The sequence below is a fragment of the Xyrauchen texanus genome, chromosome 29, assembly GCF_025860055.1.
Source record: "Xyrauchen texanus isolate HMW12.3.18 chromosome 29, RBS_HiC_50CHRs, whole genome shotgun sequence".
NCBI lineage: Eukaryota > Metazoa > Chordata > Actinopteri > Cypriniformes > Catostomidae > Xyrauchen > Xyrauchen texanus.
The window spans coordinates 18646466-18663883 of record NC_068304.1 but is presented as its reverse complement, the minus strand read 5'-3'; the positions used below and the strand labels follow the sequence as shown (position 1 = coordinate 18663883).

Here is a 17418-nt window from a genome sequence, read left to right as displayed (position 1 = left end):
TTGGTGTAATGGCTCGTTAGGCTGTGCTGAGTGCGGCAATCTTTTGAGGTACTTCTACACTGATGAAGTGCAATTTGTCCATCTTTAGACCTTGCCCCTCTGTTTGCTGCAATCCCAGGTTCAAATATTTATTAGACTGGTCGTACACAGGCCAATACACTAGGCCGGTCCATTTGGTGAGCTGTAGAAATGAAATCATTATTTGACAGAATAATACATTTTTGGAGAACTGGCTCCCTCTCATCAAATCAGTTCTTACACTCTTAAAATAAAGGTTCAAGTTAGAATCAAAAAAGTTTTTAAACCCTGATGCTTTTTAATAATTATATTTGAGTTCCACAAATAACATTCTATGTACTAGTTCTTTGTAATATCATCTATGTACTGATGATTTAAAGAATCCAGAAACCAATAAGCTGATCTAAAGAACTTAAAATATAACATTAGGAACTTTTAGTCTCCAAAGAACCATACAACCAACAGAAGTTTAATGATACAGCCAAATATGTTTCTTGCAAAGAAGATGAGCTGCAAAAAGAGTAAACTTTTTAGGAGTGTAGACTGGTCTCTCCAGTTTATGCATTATTTTTTATTTTTGTTTATTAAGTTTGTTAATGGGTCAAAATGGACTCTATTTGGAACTGAAAAAAAAAAAAAGATCTTTAGTTGCATCCCTTGGATACAGATTGTTGTGCAGCCAGATTATGTGCTCTGCAAATCATTTACATTTATGAATATATTTTATACATTATGCTACATTACGTACAGAAAACAATGCAAGGGCTGAAGGATCAGTAAAAGATCCTTGTGCTCTAATGTGCTCACCCATTTCGATTAAAATTTGCCCAGTATCCCATGACTGTTTTGCACAGTTGGTTTTCTTCCTCACTGAAGGTGCCTGTGGATGATAAAGAGTTAAAGATAGGTAATGCTGTACATCATTTGCATGGTCATTTGTGATGACTGTCAATTGTATAACCACATGTTCTCAGTTGAAATCTTGAAAGACATGAGCACTTCCAACCACTTCAAATACTATAGTTGAAGGGATAATTAAACCAAAAATTGTTTAGCCACTTGCTTGTTGTTTCAAACCCCTAAGATTTTCTTTTTTTAGTGAAACACAAGGAGATGTTATGCAGAATGTTAGTGACTGACAACCTCATTGTATTATAAAGAGCTGTGTCAACGTTCTTCAGACTTTCTCCTTGTGTATTCCAGAGAAAAGAACGTCATACAGATAAGGAAAGACAGGGGATGTAAATGATTATTTTTCGGTGAACTATTTCTTTAACTGTCAAGAATAATTCTCTTGTACCAAATGATTGTTTTGTCAGTGTTTAGAAATACATTCTCAGATCTGCATACCTATGATTTTGATATGGCCGTTCCAAATGCAGGCCCCAAACACAAAACCAACATCATCTGCATGGTCTGCCTTTACAAAGCTGGGTCTGACATCTTTAAATATACTTGGCCTATGTTGGAACTCATACATATACACAGGCACTCCAGCATCTGTGAAATTATAACATTGGGTGATGGAAAATTATAAAGCCAACCAACAAATAAAACTCACAAAGTCAGCCTATTAGTGAAGAGTATTTTGCAAACAACCTCTGTGGTAAGCTGCAGTTTTAATCACAGGGAACACCATAAAAAGATCTCTCATCTTCTCAGTAAATGCGTTGTGAATGTCCTCTGGAGTCTTAGCATCTTCTAAGTATTTATCTGCTATGATTTCATTGGCTCCAGAAGACTAGAATTAATGTAAACACCCAGTTAATTACACACAGACATCAGGACAACAGATTCATTTTGACTTCAAATGAATTTCCTTACTTGATTTTATACGCTATGTCCACTAGATGTAGACAAATACTAACATATTTTCCCGCATGCACTGAGTCTGAAATAAATAAGTGTTTTCAAAGCTTCTACGCCTATTTCAGTCCGAATTAATATAAAACAATGTGAAAAGAAAGTCTGAAACATTTAAAAAATGTAAAAAAAGAAAGTCTTGACATTTACTTGAGCTAAATGTAACATGCTCAGCACTGCTATCACTGATGGTCTGTTCATCCCTTTTTCCCATCCTGGTGAGGCAAAGGCCTGAAACACAAATTAGCACATTTTACAGGGCATATAAATCCAAGAATGTAACATGAATGACCGTTCCATAGGTTACACATTTTATGTGACTTACCTGAGTGAGTAACCATCCAAATTCATGGTTTGTCATACCCATAAGAAAAGTCTTTGCGCTTCATTACCTCATCTGCTGTGTCTTTAAGAAATTCCCCACCAGCTGTTGCTCCAAAGTAGATCTTTTGCTAAGAAACTCATTCAGTCAAAGAAATTGATTATTTTTGTTTATAAAAAATATAATCAACAGATTAATGGATTGTTTATATCAACTACAGAAGAGATCTAATCTAATTTTATTCACAAATGATCTACTTCTATACCTTAATAGATGCATTAATGATCTGTTCCTGAGTCAGTTCTTTCATGCATTTGACCAGCACTTCATTAGTAACATTCGCCACCATCTGGTCAAACATAATACAAACAAGTTTTTTCTTTAAAGGTCAAAATAATGATACATCAGATCATTTTATTATGCCAGTTATGCACATTCGACTGTGATTGATGCTAAACAATGCACTATTCACATGATAAACACTTGCACACTTCTTGAAGTTCAAAACCGTATGAAGTGTAGTTTTACAATAAAGTTCGTTTTATTTGGTCTATATACCTTAGCATACACCAGAGGTTCTTTGGTGGAGAAACTTTCCACAGTTGCAACCCCACTCTGAAAGATGGCCCGGTGAAACAAACCCTTGGCTATTTCTGACAATGTCTAGAAGATTTCATTGCATAAGAATAACATTGAATTCCACCTAATCAGATTAAGTAATGCATACGATTGTATGTTGTATAAAATATTTGAGTTTCAGCAGTTCACTTTTAATTACACTACAGTAGATTATAAGTAATTTCTGACTGGGTTGACCAGCATAGATACACTGATTCCACCTGCAGACTCCCCAGCTGGTGACAGATTGAGGGTCTCCTCAGTCAACTATAAATCTGATGGGCGAAATGGCACATAATTGCACATAATTGTCTTGCTGCACCATCAATGAATACATGAAGTATCCTAACATTCCAAGTCAGTATTGTATAACAATCACAACTATGTTCTCATAGGCCGCCAATGGGGATCCATCAAACATGCAAGCTCCACCTATGATTAGGCACGCTCCATGAATCCAAACCATGACCTATTAGATTGGAAAGATTTCTAAATGATTTTGTCAGGAGTTGTGGATTAAAGAAATAAACTATAATAGATTACCTCCTAAAAGTATAGAATAAATAATTTACAAGAAAATGCTCATTAAAGTTAAGTAATTTCTTGAATTTGCATGTCAAAGTGTAGAGTATTTGATCACTACATTGTAGCAGTGCGAGACCGTAGAGTTCAAAGAGGCAGGGAGAGTAGCCATTATTCTATACTCACTGGAAGATTCTCTGATTCTGATCTTTGAGAAGGGGTGTAAAGATTTAGATACAAACAGTCTTCTGAGACTCCAGTGGCAGTTAAATCCAAAGACAGGTTTTTTGATACAAAAACCACAGTGTCTGGGTTTTTAATGCAGCTATATGCCACAAGAAATTGTGTATTCATTAATAGGTTAAAATAAGACAGATTTCTTGTGAACATGCAATCATTGAACCCAAAGTGTTATAGGGACCTGACCAAACCTGACTATAGAAATGGTAATCTTGAGTACTACAGTGTATATAGGGCAAACATATAGGATATTCATATAGTAATGTTTCTTCAGCTTTGTGCAATTTCATGTCCCAGGAGATGAGCTTTATTAAAACAAAATGTCAGCTTGTTATATGAAGGTCTTTTTTAGGCCGGTTTTGCCAAACTGAGCAAAAAAGTATGAATATGTGAGATGTGGTGAAAAGGATACTGTTGTGGGAATTTTCATGACTTTCAGGGGAAAAAATGGCTACTATTAGACATTGTTGGAAGACAAATAAAAAAAGAAGTATTGAGAGTGTGAACAAAGTTATAATGAGATTTTACTGTATAAAAGTCCACAGTGCTAAAAGTGCCCAAAGTTAAAGAAACACCCAAATATTTATATGTAAAAGTTACTTGACTATATTGCTGTACTCACATGATGTCACAGTTCCCCCTGACACTCCCAGTGCACACACGCCACGATCTCCCTCTCCCGAATTCTAATCACCTGCACCTGAAGCTCGTTCCCACATTCATCAACCTCACAGTATTTAAGCTCCACTCCCCCGTCACTCTTTGTCTGGTCCCAACTACTATCACAGACTCACTTACCTGCTTCCTTCTGGAGACTCTACGTTACATCCCTAACTCTCCTCTCCAACGAAGTCCAGTTCCAAGCTCTACTGCTCCTTCGTCCAGTTCCAGTTTACTCGCTATCCAGCGAACTGCAGTCAGCACCCAGGTTTACTCGCTATCCAGCGAACTGCAGTCATCACCCAGGTTTACTCGCTATCCAGCGAACTACAGTCATCACCCAGGTTAACTCGCTATCCAGCGAACTGCAGTCATCACCCAGGTTTTCTCGCTATCCAGCAAACAGCAGTCATCACCCAGGTTTACCCACAATCCAGCGCACAGCAGTCATCATCCAGGTTTACCCATTCCCCTATATCCCTCGATAAACTACACCTCCGGGTTTAACACTACCATCGAGTCTGTGTATCTGTTACAGAAGACCAGACCAACAAGACAATCATGAACCCGGCAGGACCCGATCCCTCTGCACCTCCATTAGCTGCCAGTGCTTCCGCTATTCCTTCGCCTGGTTATTCCATGACACCCGTTGCCAACCCAGCGCCCTACTCCGGAGTGGCGGAGTACTGCAATGGTTTTTTAACCCAGTGTTCGTTGACGATTGAGATGCAAGCACATCGTTTTTCCACTGACCGTTCTAAGGTGGCCTTTGTGATTTCCTTGTTAACAGGACAAGCGCTACAATGGGCTCAACCGCTCTGGGATACGAATAGCCCTGTGACCCAATCCTTTGACAGTTTCACGCGACACTTCCGGGAAGTTTTTGGGTTTCCTGCAGGGGATACTTCGCTTGGTGAGCAACTATTTAATCTCCGTCAAGGAAAAGGTTCTATCAACGAGTACGCCCTGAAATTCCGCACACTAGCAGCCCCCAGCGGATGGAATGAGTCAGCACTCCTCACTATCTATCGCCTGGGGTTGGAACCTCCACTGCGCTTACACCTCTCCTCCTTTGATGACACTATGGGTCTTGAACGCTTCATCCAACTCTCTATCCGGGTGGCTAATCGGATGAGGTCTTGTCTTGCGGAGCTACCTGCCTCATCCTCTAGCTACCGCTAAACCACCCCCTTCTCATTCCAATGAGCCTGACAGTGATGTCATGCAGCTGGACACCTTCCGCCTGTCCCCAGCAGAGTGCCAACGCTGGTTGACCCAGAGGTTGTGCCTGTACTGTGGTAAAGTGGGACACATGATCTCTGTGTGTCCCATTCGACCTCCTTGCCCTATGGTGAGTTACACACTCCGTGAGTCTGCTCCTCTCCACTCTTAACTAGTGTTTTGCTTACTGTCTCTGATCTCTCTTTCTCAGTATCTGCACTCCTCGACTCTGGGTCAGCAGAGGCCCTGCAAACCCCACCTACAGATCCAAACCATAAATGGAAAACCCCTAGGTAGGGGGTATATCCGTCACTGGGTCGGACCCATCAAGCTACATACTGGATGCCTGCACACGGAGCAGATCACCTTCCTGGTACTCGACAATTCCACTACTGATATCATCCTAGGCCGACCCTGGCTCATCCGTCATTCCCCTGTCATCTGCTGGTCATCAGGTGATGTTCTGAAGTGGGGAGCCCAATGCTTCCCCACCTGCTTTCCTGAACTTCCTATTCCTCAACGCCTTCCTACTGCCAAAGAACCCCTGGTCAAATTGAACACCACCACGATCGAGAGCCCGACCAACTCACAGTCCGTAGAGGTCCCCTCCTACTACTCGCACTTCAAGGATGTTTTCTGTCCCCTTCAGGCCTCACGGTTACCACCTCACCGACCCTGGGACTGCGCCATCGACCTCTTTCCAGGCGAACCGCTGCCCAGGGGTAAGATCTACCCCCTCTCAATCCCAGAACAAACCACCATGAAGGAATACATCAAGGAGGCTCTATCCCAAGGGTACATCTGTCCTTCCACTTCCCCTGCTGCCTCAAGCTTTTTCTTTGTGGCTAAGAAGCATGGAGGCCTCCGCCCCTGCATTGATTATCGCTCCCTCAACAAGATCACAGTAAAGTACCGGTATCTGCTTCCCCTAGTACCTGCTGCCCTGGAACTGTTGAGGGGTGCGACAATCTTCACAAAACTAGATCTACGCAGCACGTATAATCTGATTCGCATCCGAAGGGGGGACGAATGGAAAACAGCATTCATTACCCCAACTGGCCACTACGAGTACCGGGTAATGTCGTATGGCCTGGTCAACGCCCCATCAGTATTCCAAGGCTTCATGAACGAGGTTTTCCGGGAGTACCTCAACCAGTTTGTCATCGTCTACATTGACGATATCCTTGTGTTTTCTGCCAATGAATCCGTCCATCGTCAGCATGTCAAGCTAGTGTTGGGTAAGCTGAGGGATCACCATCTCTACCTCAAAGCCGAGAAATGCTCCTTTCATCTGAGGACCCTCCAATTCCTCGGGTACCACATCAGTCCAGAGGGTATCCAGATGGATGAGGGCAAGGTGGAAGCAGTGCGAACCTGGCCCACTCCCACTACGGTTAAGGAGCTCCAACGCTTCCTGGGTTTCTCCAACTTCTACCGCCGGTTCATTGAGAACTTCAGCTCCCTCTCTTCTCCGTTGACATCACTCCTGAGGTCCAAGTCCAAGTCCCTTGCCTGGTCCCCCTCGGCCTCACTGGCATTCCAACGACTTAAGGTAGCTTTCACTACGGCACCCCTTCTCTATCACCCTGATCCCGACAAACCGTTCCTAGTTGAAGTAGACGCCTCCACCACCGGCGTGGGAGCTGTCCTCTCCCAGCAGCAAGGAAAACCAGCCAAACTCCATCCGTGCGCCTACTTCTCCAAGAAACTAAACCCTGCGGAACTCAATTATGACATCGGTAACCATGAGCTTCTGGCTATTAAGTTGGCCTTAGAGGAGTGGTGGCATTGGCTCGAAGGAGCAAAACACCCTTTCCTAGTGCTAACCGACCATAAGAACCTGGAGTATCTCCGTGAGGCTCACCGCCTAAACCCTCAACAAGCACGATGGGCACTCTTCTTCTCCCGCTTTGTCTTCTCCATCACCTATCGCCCCGGTGACAAGAATGTTAGAGCTGACGCTCTCTCCCGTCTCTTTGCTCCAGAGGAGGCCCAAGAGGTTCCAGACACCATTCTCTCTCCCGACATCGTAATCAGTCCCATTCAATGGCCTCTGGACGAGTACATCGCGGAAGGGACTACCACTGACCCAGCTCCTCCAAATTGTCCCGCAGATAAGACCTATGTCCCCTCTTCCCTACGTTTAACCATCATCGATTCCGTACACTCCTCCTTGGGCACTGGTCATCTGGGGAGTAATCGAACGCTCTTCCTTCTCCAGGACCGATTCTGGTGGCCACGCATGGAACAAGACGTCCGAAGATTCCTACAAGGATGAGTTGAATGTGCCATTTCCCGTACCCCGCACCGACTTCCTGCTGGCAAACTCCTTCCTCTGCCCGTTCCTCGTCGCCCCTGGTCCCATCTGGGAGTGGATTTCATTACGGATCTACCCTCTTCCGAGGGTTATACCTGCGTCCTGATCGCAGTGGACCGTTTCTCCAAGGCCTGCAAACTTCTCCCTCTCAAAGGACTCCCCACCGCCCTAGAAACTGCGGAGGCCCTCTTCAGTCAGGTTTTACGCAACTACGGAATTCCTGAAGACAGCGTTTCCGACCGCGGACCCCAGTTTATCTCCCGAGTCTGGAAGGCCTTCTTCTCTCTCCTCGGGGTAACCATCAGTCTCACCTCAGGTTATCATCCTCAGAGTAATGGGCAGGCCGAAAGGAAGATCCAAGAGATCGGTCGTTTCCTCAGGACCTTCTGTCACCACCGCCAAGGTCGCTGGGCACGTTTCCTACCTTGGGCAGAATACGCTCAGAATTCCCTTCGTCAGTCCTCCACCAAACTTACCCCTTTTCAATGTGTTCTGGGTTACCAACCTCCGTTATTCCCATGGTCCGGTGAACCATCTGAGCTGCCAGCGGTCAATCACTGGTTCAAGGAGAGTGAAGGGGTTTGGGACTTGGCTCACCACCACCTGCTACGAGCAGTACGCCGCCAAAAGGGTTCTGCTGACACCCGCAGAGCACCCACTCCGACCTACCTTCCAGGACAAAAGGTGTGGCTATCCACCAGAGACATCAGACTGCGTCTTCCTTGCAAAAAGTTAAGTCCCTGTTTTATTGGCCCTTTCACAATCTCTAAACAAATTAACCCTGTCACCTTCCAACTCCAACTCCCGCCAGAATTCCGCATCCACCCTGCTTTTCATGTCTCTCTGTTGAAGCCTCATCATCCGTCTCTCTCTCTCCGTCCCTCGGAACCGGACCCTACTGAGGTCCCTCCCCAAGCGTTAATCCTGGAGGACGGCCCGGCCTACGCAGTCCGAGATATTTTGGGCTATCGTCGCCGGAAATACCTTATCGATTGGGAGGGGTACGGCCCAGAGGACAGATCTTGGTTCCCCGTGATGACATCCTGGATCCCACCCTCCTCTCCCACTTCCACGATACCCACCCAGATCGTCCGGCCCCTTGTGGCCATGGGCGCCCTCGCTGCCAGGTCACACACCCCTCTGGAGCTGCTCCTGGAGGGGGGGTAATGTCACAGTTCCCCCTGACACTCCCAGTGCACACACCCCACGATCTCCCTCTCCCGAATTCTAATCACCTGCACCTGAAGCTCGTTCCCACATTCATCAACCTCACAGTATTTAAGCTCCACTCCCCCGTCACTCTTTGTCTGGTCCCAACTACTATCACAGACTCACTTACCTGCTTCCTTCTGGAGACTCTACGTTACATCCCTAACTCTCCTCTCCAACGAAGTCCAGTTCCAAGCTCTACTGCTCCTTCGTCCAGTTCTGGTTTACTTGCTATCCAGCGAACTGCAGTCATCACCCAGGTTTACTCGCTATCCAGCGAACTGCAGTCATCACCCAGGTTAACTCGCTATCCAGCGAACTGCAGTCATCACCCAGGTTTTCTCGCTATCCAGCGAACTGCAGTCATCACCCAGGATTGGCCGCGAAACGTGCCGAATGGGAACAGACAACAAAACGGCACCGCAATTATCAAAAAATTGCACTCTTTCATTATTAAGGATGTTCGGGGCTCAGATTTTTTACAGGTATAGGTTAATAATTCATGCCATTTCACTATTGGCAGTTTTATTGAACAGAGTGCTGGCAAGAAAAGCTTAAAGATTACAAGGCTGAGTTAAAAGCTGTATCCAATGAACAAACCCACTTTGCAGCCATTCTCCTCAAGAACTTGTTTAACAAGATCTAGGTTGCTAATACAAAGGTTGCAAATTCAATGTCAAGAGGGAGAAGCCTAGAAACAGCGGTAGTATTAACATCTCAGTTGTTTCTTTTTCCCCATCATGAAACAACAGGTGTCTGCAAAATTACAAGGAAAAATGTGGCTATTGCTTTAGTCTTTCAAATGCCACTTCATTTCCAATGAAGAAGCAGAATAAATGCTGTCAGTTTACTAACATGTGAACTTAATGTTAGTTTTTACATCACACTTTATTATAGAAATTGAATTATCCTACCCAAATCTCACATAAACAATTATCACTCTAATAATTATATTATCAATTTATAATAATAATGATGATAATAATAATAACAATATTGATATCATAAATTGCTGTAAATATTATTTAGTCACAATTCTTTTCACCATTCTGTTTGATCTAAGTATATTTGACCCTTATAGTTCCACCTTTCATGAAAATTATGAACTTTAAATTTTTTAATTTAAAGCCATGGTTCATGTTTCCACTAATCTACACTGTTTCAGTCCAATTATTTAATTTTTTATCAAATCAAATTATGTCTGTAATTTTTAATTAAGTGTGCAGATTCCTTTTTGTTTGTTTTTTATATTAATTTTGAATTGACGCACCCAATTACTATTTACTCTTTGTATTTTATTTATTTATCTGGCGCAGAACAAATTTATTTCTGTTTTTGTGTTATCAGGGTGGCTGTCATTGTTTAGGGGTTAAAGTGAATCTTCTAGATGTGGTCATTCAGGCTTGTTTTGGTATTGACTCCTAGAATGACTACAAAATCTAATCTGAGGTGACAAGGTCCTAAAAAGTTTTTCAATATGATCATGATCAGCATCAAAAAGGCAAAATATTACAAACCATGGATTTTCTCCTGCAAATGTTTTACAGTAAAAACAAGATAACCTTCTATAAATGCAGCATGCACTATAGAGTAAACGTGCATCTTTGGAACAGGTGTTTTACTGATGGCTATTAATTTCAAGTAAGCATTGTGTATTGTTTTATTAAAGTATTTCATTATTTATTGTCAAAGAATTAGTGCATCACTTTTTAGGGTTTAATTCTTGATTTCATCATGTTTAATCATGACAGGATGAACACTGTTCCTCCACCATCAAGAATAGCTAGATCAAACATTCAGATAAAGCAACCCCAGAGTTTGCTCTGAACCTTCTATGACAATGAATGTTGACAAATCATGTGGACAACACTGAGTGTAGAGCACCATTTTATTCTGATATTTGCGGTTGCTCCACCACAACCTGTTTACCTGCTGATGTATTAGACATGATCAATTTATCTGACTCATATTCCATTTTTTGTGATCTGCGAGGAATATCACTCATTATAACCATGGCGGCCTCTTTTGTGAGGGATTTTATTAGTCACTAGATGGAAGTAGTGAGTTTTTTTTGTTTTTTTTAGAAAGATCCAGCACTTTTATACCACAGAAGAGTTACTGTGGCACCATTCTCTCTCCACTGTTTGGTAACCATAACACTATGTCTGACAGCTGTAATAATATGACTTCTGCATTTCAGAAAAACACCACCTACCAGTTTCCATGACAATGGACACATAAACAATAATAATAAAATAATAAAATAAATTAATGTAAGTAAATATATTTATTTAAATAATAAAGAAATTAATTAATTACTAACACTCTAGAGTAGAGCAAATTTTAATTTATCCTGGTAAATAAGGGTGTTAAATTGATTCATTACAATTTGCACATACAATTTGCATAAATATATACAGTAGGGTGTACAAGAAGAAAAAATACATTTACTAATTATATAACTAATAACGTAATTTACTTGTATCATTATTATTATTCATAATAATAATAATCATTAGTCCTATTAATAATAATTATTATAATAATCATTATCCCACTTGAGACCTTTTAGAATTTCCCGTTCATGCCAGAAAATTATTGGACATGCAGACCAGACATAAATGTAATGCCTTGAATAAATGGAAATGTGATGTTTGGAAGGATCTCAGAGCTTGTTGAACGCGCGGGCGCAATGAGGAGCGTGCGGCATGGCATCATACGCAAGGGGCGTGACGGAGGCGTGTCATAACATATCAGCGCCGCTGTTTCATGTGTCGATCGAGCCCTGTCCACATGATTTGTCAATGTTGATAACTGCCTTCTGTCTCTGCGCTTCAACGGAGTAGACCTAAACAAATCATTAAAAGATAAAGATTTTGTTTTCTTCAAAAGCATATCCTCTGTCAGTGTTACGCCGACAGTGTTTATGAGACACGCGCATATTGTGGCAAACGGAGAGGATAGATCGCTCATTTGGGAAGACGACGAAAAGTACTTAAAAGGCTCACTCGGCCACGGGTAGCTCAGCTCTGAACATCAAAGTACAGGTCATGCGGGTGTGTTCGGACAGGAAGAGAACTGTGATCCAGTGCTGCTGCTAGTCGCCCCGGTGGACTGATCGCTTTTGGCGCGAGCTGAGCAGGAACGACGGAATAAGTATGTCCCGAAGAAAACAGAGCAAACCCCGACAGATCAAGCGTAAGTGTTTAAAGTTTCACTGGTCACAGTGCTGTTGTAATGATGGTGACACCTTGTAAAAAGTTCGTGACATTATTCATAAGACAGGTGTCATATAAGCGCAGTGTAGTTTTGCCATTTAACAATTTCGTAGAAATGACACGCGTTGTGTGAGTGCGCTCAGATAATAATCATTGCATTTTATTAGTTTTTTTTTTTTAAATATCTTTAGGCAGTTCCTAGTAGAAGATTAAGAATGTTTAAATACTTTTTTGTGTTACAATTGCCATAGTAACTAGTTGCTTTTAGAACGCGCAGTTAACTTAAACATATACAATGTAACGGCACGAGCGACATATTTAAGTAGCACTGTCTCAAACTCGCGCGCTTCCTTTTTCTAGTTCAATGGCGATAGTTGTGCATAATAAACGAGCTGTTCAAACTGCTTATATTGAGTTTTCTTTCTTTTCTTTTTTTTTGTAGAAAAAAAGTGTTTTCGCCAGCTCCATAAGCTAACTGAAGTGTAACTGTGGCTTCCTGTTTAATACTGTTGTGGAAACGTCACTGTTCTCTGAAAAGACGATATGAGTTCAGATAAACAGCGATCCGATCCCAGTCGAGATAAGGATTCAAATTGGATCTTTTATTTGTTTAATGTCAGTGGCTGCACCGAGGCTGGTGTTGCATTTTCCTCCGGCTTTTCAGTTCTCTTTCCAGAGATGAAGCGTCAGATAGCGCGCCAGCTGATCTCTCCGAATGATAGTGGATTACAATTGGATCTTAGAATGTTCAGGCACCTCTCAAAGCAGACCGTATGCATTCATATATTAGTTTGACTTAAAAATGACATTTCTACTGACTACATGCAGGCTATAGCTACTGGACGTTTTTAACATTCTGTTTTAGTTCAAATTTATTAAAATACAGTACATTTAAGCCTCTCTCTCTCTCTCTCTCTCTCTCTCTCTCTCTCTCTCTCTCTCTCTCTCTCAAAAGAACCAACAGCGCTGAAAAGTCGTTTTGCTCTGGTGCCAGGCGCTGTTTCAGTTCTTCATCCAGAAAAGATGCTTTGAGCCGATAAGTGCAGTCGCAATATCTTGGAGGTTGAGTTTGAAAGGGCTGCTCAAAAAAATAAATATTAATGTGTTTCGAAGGCAGAAAGCGACTCTTGAATAGGAAAGAGAAACGATAAGGCAGTATTAGCATATACCACTGAGTGTAAAAGGGCCCTATCAAGGTTTTTTTTAAGTGACTGCAGAGTTATACAAGCACTTTGGGCAGTAATGCCTGTGATCTGATGACCCATGAAGTTGTCTTCTTAATTGAGATATATAAGGCTTATCTGTTATCAATCTCTTGTTTCTGTAGCGCTCCTCATTTTCTCACCCGGTGTCAGCTGTTGATGGGTGAACCAGCATTACTATGTCAGGCCCGGGCACACTGCATTCATAGCTGATGTTTTGAACAATCCAGAATAAACATTTCTTATCTTTCCTTAAAATTGTGAACCCCATGAAGATGCCATATCTTGTGGCTTTTGAAGCACACATTGTTACAACTTCAGAGTTTCATACAATATGTCACCCAGCATTGATGCTGATTAGACTAATGAAGATGGTGGAAAATAATCTTAGATTCAGCACTAGTTAAAGCCTCTGCTTACACCAACATGTAAAACAGAGGCGGTCCCCAGAGGTGCTCTCACCCCCCAGATGTTTGGCATAGGAGTGTCTCCTCACTCTCTTCTCTCTTGCATGTGTAAACGTTCAGACATCTGTGTATAATAACTGGGTGTGCTTGTATTGTTTTGTTACACTCCTACTGGAAGGATTAAGTCCTGGCCCGTCTAAAAGAAGGATCCGGTATCATGGAAGTCTATGTTGAGAGGAAATATTTTTGTTTGTCTTTTGTGCGTCACTCTCCCAATGGTGAAGATCTCTCTGATAGATTATCCATCCCTCCCTGATGTAGAGATTAGCTCACGGCCTAGTGAGGCCACATCCTAGGCCTTATATTTTGGCGGTTGAGATGGGAGACGAGATAGGTGAAAGGCAGTGATCGCTCTGCAGATAGTGCCAGCATTAAGGGTGGGGGTTGGGGGGAGAGATTGGGATTATAATTACATTTGGCTGAAGCATTCCCATCTTTGTCATGTTTATGTTGTTGTTGTTTGGGATTGGCTGGGTGTATCTCTAGATAAGTTTAAAAAAAAAAAGAGAGAGAGAGAAAAGCTGATAAGGGGAGAGTAGGATAGCAGGGCTGATAAGAGTTAGGGAAGAGAGGCAGAAATACAGAAATGGTAGATGGATGTATTCTGCGTTTTAAAAGCAGCAGCCTCAGTGAGATAGTGGAGGCCGATAAGGCAGCCGCTGAGATGATTGGTAGATAACAAGAGAAGAGATCTCCGAGATAATGGTAGCTCTGCTGCGAGTGACATCATTCAAACTGCTCAGAGGTCAGGTCAGCGTGAATTATTCACGAGGTCCCAGAATTTGGAAAAAGCAGCCCTTGGATGTTTGAGAAGCAGGGGCCACTGTGCTCTAGACAATGCACTTGTATGAGTTACCACCTCCTGTACCTTGGGGCTGCACTTTTGAAAGTGTGGACAACTGATGGGATCTCTTCCTGTTTTTGTTGAAACTGTTCTCAGAAGTTTGCTGCTGTCAGGTTCAGCTTCTCAGGGTCATTTAACTTGAGGGTTAGTTTAATACTCAGCCAAAAGTATTGCACAGAATGAAAAGAATTAGAGATCACAGGCTTGCGCACACATATTTTCACACGTTCACACAAACACACACACCCTTGCGTGTTATTCGCTTGTGTGTTTTTCCTCTTTGTTCTGCATTTAGCTTGATGTGAACTTTTGATAAAGCCTGGGGCCTGATCTCCGGTACAGATAGAGATTGCCAAATGTGATAAGAGTTGTTATCAGCACAGAGCAGGCAGGAGCTGAGGCTTTGCTGCAATAACAAAGCTACACGAAAGAACAGCAGGACCCTGGACCCTGGCAATCAGTTCCAGCCCTAATATGATTAATGTTGTTGTATAATTAGATGATAGGTGTGAATGCATTTTTTCCCTCTTAGTTACCCCCAACCCCGGCACCCTCTTCCCACCCTTGTGTGTTTTTTTTCTAACAACCATTGTAGTAGATTAATTTAATTAAAACTAATTCCTCATATTACTCACTGTAGATCTTGCTTTAGATAGCTTTGAGATGCAGGTTTTTTTTGTTCCTTGATGGTAATCTGTGGAGTGCTTTTTGGTAAAAAAAACAGTGGAAAAAAGCATTCAGATCTTTGCCTTGTGAAAGGAAACAAGAATGTCGCATCAGCAGTATGGCTGTTGATTTGCAGTTAGATATTAGATACTGAGTGATAGTGCATGCACTGAACACTATGAGAAAGTTATTACATTTTTATAACCTATTGCAAAGCCAAGGACGGTTTTTGTAAATTTGATAAAGACTTATAATTTTTCTAGGATCTGATCATTTTTAAAGGAAGGTTGTTAAGGCCTTCAAAATCAAGTCTTTCCTACTTTTAATTATGATTTATAATTGTGCTTATACATAAGAATAAAAAATGAAAAGTCAAAATTGTAAATAATGTTTGCAGAATTTGACAGGTAGTCGTCCACCATCTCTGAGATTTTCATATTGTTATATAAGAGGTGATGAGGAGTACATTTTTATCTGACCTACACTATTTGTAATGGACAAGAACTTGTAATGAATATTTTGTGGTTAATAACTCTCAATAACTCAACAGGTTAGACACCGCTCTACTGGCAATGTATGGTTTATGTATAGCCTACAATGCATTTTATTTTCTGCTCATTTTAGGGTAACCACAAAAGGTTTCCAAGTGAGCCAACAGACATCTCTTAATCTGTTGATGTAAGGATTTTTTATATCTCTTTGTCTTTGTTGCTTTCTGTAGCCAATCTTTAACAGTCAACTTGCTGAAACAAGTTTTAGTTTTATTCTTAAATTTAAAACCTTTTTATGTGTACACCTTATCCAGTTATTTCTTTCTTATTAAAAGTTGTTGAAGGGCCGATCGGTTGTTCAGTCATCAAGCTCTCCAGATTGGACGAGACAGCTTGGGCTGTGTGAGCTGAAAATTACGTCATAAAGCTGTAATGGTTGATTAGAATTACTGTGTAGGAAGTGCCTGCTTGTTGCTAGGGTTAACTGAAAAACTTTTAGCTGTTTTGATGAATTATTGCTCTTTCCTAATGTTTGCGCAAAGGGAAGTCAGAGTGACTAATGATGACTGAACACTCATTGACCCATTAGCACTCCTAAATCCTCACTACTTCCTTTTGTTATGCAGGGCCATAAAAAGCTTGAGTGACAAACAGACTGCATGAATAAAGTTTTATCTAAGATGAATATGAAAAGCAGAGATAAATACATGTATATTCAGTGAAAACACAACACTTACACACAGAATCAACATTTAACTTTTAACCCTCACTAATATCCCTCCCCAAACACCAACCCCAAAGAACACCCCTGTGGTCATAAATAATACACACACAAACAAATTAATAAAATATATAATAAACATGCATCATTAAACTTAACTTCATTCTCCTCCTCTCTTCCACAAGAGTCCCCCAAAACCGGCAAATACCTACCCCACTTCCCGAAAAACATTTCCCAAAACCCCATTCTTCTTCCTGCCATCTCCTTAAAAGCTGCCACCCTCCCCATCTCTGCACACCACTCCGGAAATGATGGTCCGCACCGTCTGACTTCCAACCCCTTAAAATAATTTGTCTGCCAGTCATCATGCTAGTCTGAACCCAATTTTTATATTTTTGTCCCCCAAATGTATGACTGCCACATCTCCCAAAATACAAAGTCTGGAGCAAAGTACAATTTGAGTGCCCAAAACATCACACAAATTATTCTGAACCGTTACCCCCAAAATGTTGGATCTTAACACATCCCCAAAAGGCATGGGTTGTGTCTCCAAATTCTGATTGGCCAGCAGGTGGGTGTGTCTTTAAGACCAAGCCTATATAATATAGATGGGGTCCAATAAACTCTATGTAAAATCTTAAATTGCATAAGGCGAACCTTTACATCTCTAGATGCAGGCTTGACATTTTTTTAGAATCCTAGTCCACACTCCTTCCCCAATACAGAGTTCAAATCTTTCTCTCATAATCTCTTGATAGAAGTTAAAGCTCCATCCTCCAGACTCTAAATTAGCAGGGAGAAATATACTGATGCCTCATG

The 17418-nt window shown here is 41.7% G+C and overlaps 1 protein-coding gene and 1 pseudogene across 1 annotated transcript in view; one reads left to right on the top strand and one right to left on the bottom strand.

The window, feature by feature from the left end:
* Nucleotides 1-16: 16 nt before the first annotated feature.
* On the bottom strand, nt 17-4694 carry LOC127623014 (cocaine esterase-like; annotated as a pseudogene).
* A 7110-nt stretch (nt 4695-11804) lies between these two features.
* LOC127622671 (zinc finger protein ZFPM1-like) overlaps nt 11805-17418 on the top strand; it is a 125155-nt gene continuing 119541 nt past the window's right edge. The window contains exon 1 of the mRNA XM_052096695.1: nt 11805-12188. Coding sequence (XP_051952655.1) covers nt 12149-12188 — 40 coding nt within the window. The 5' untranslated portion in view covers nt 11805-12148. The remainder of the gene's footprint in view (nt 12189-17418) is intronic.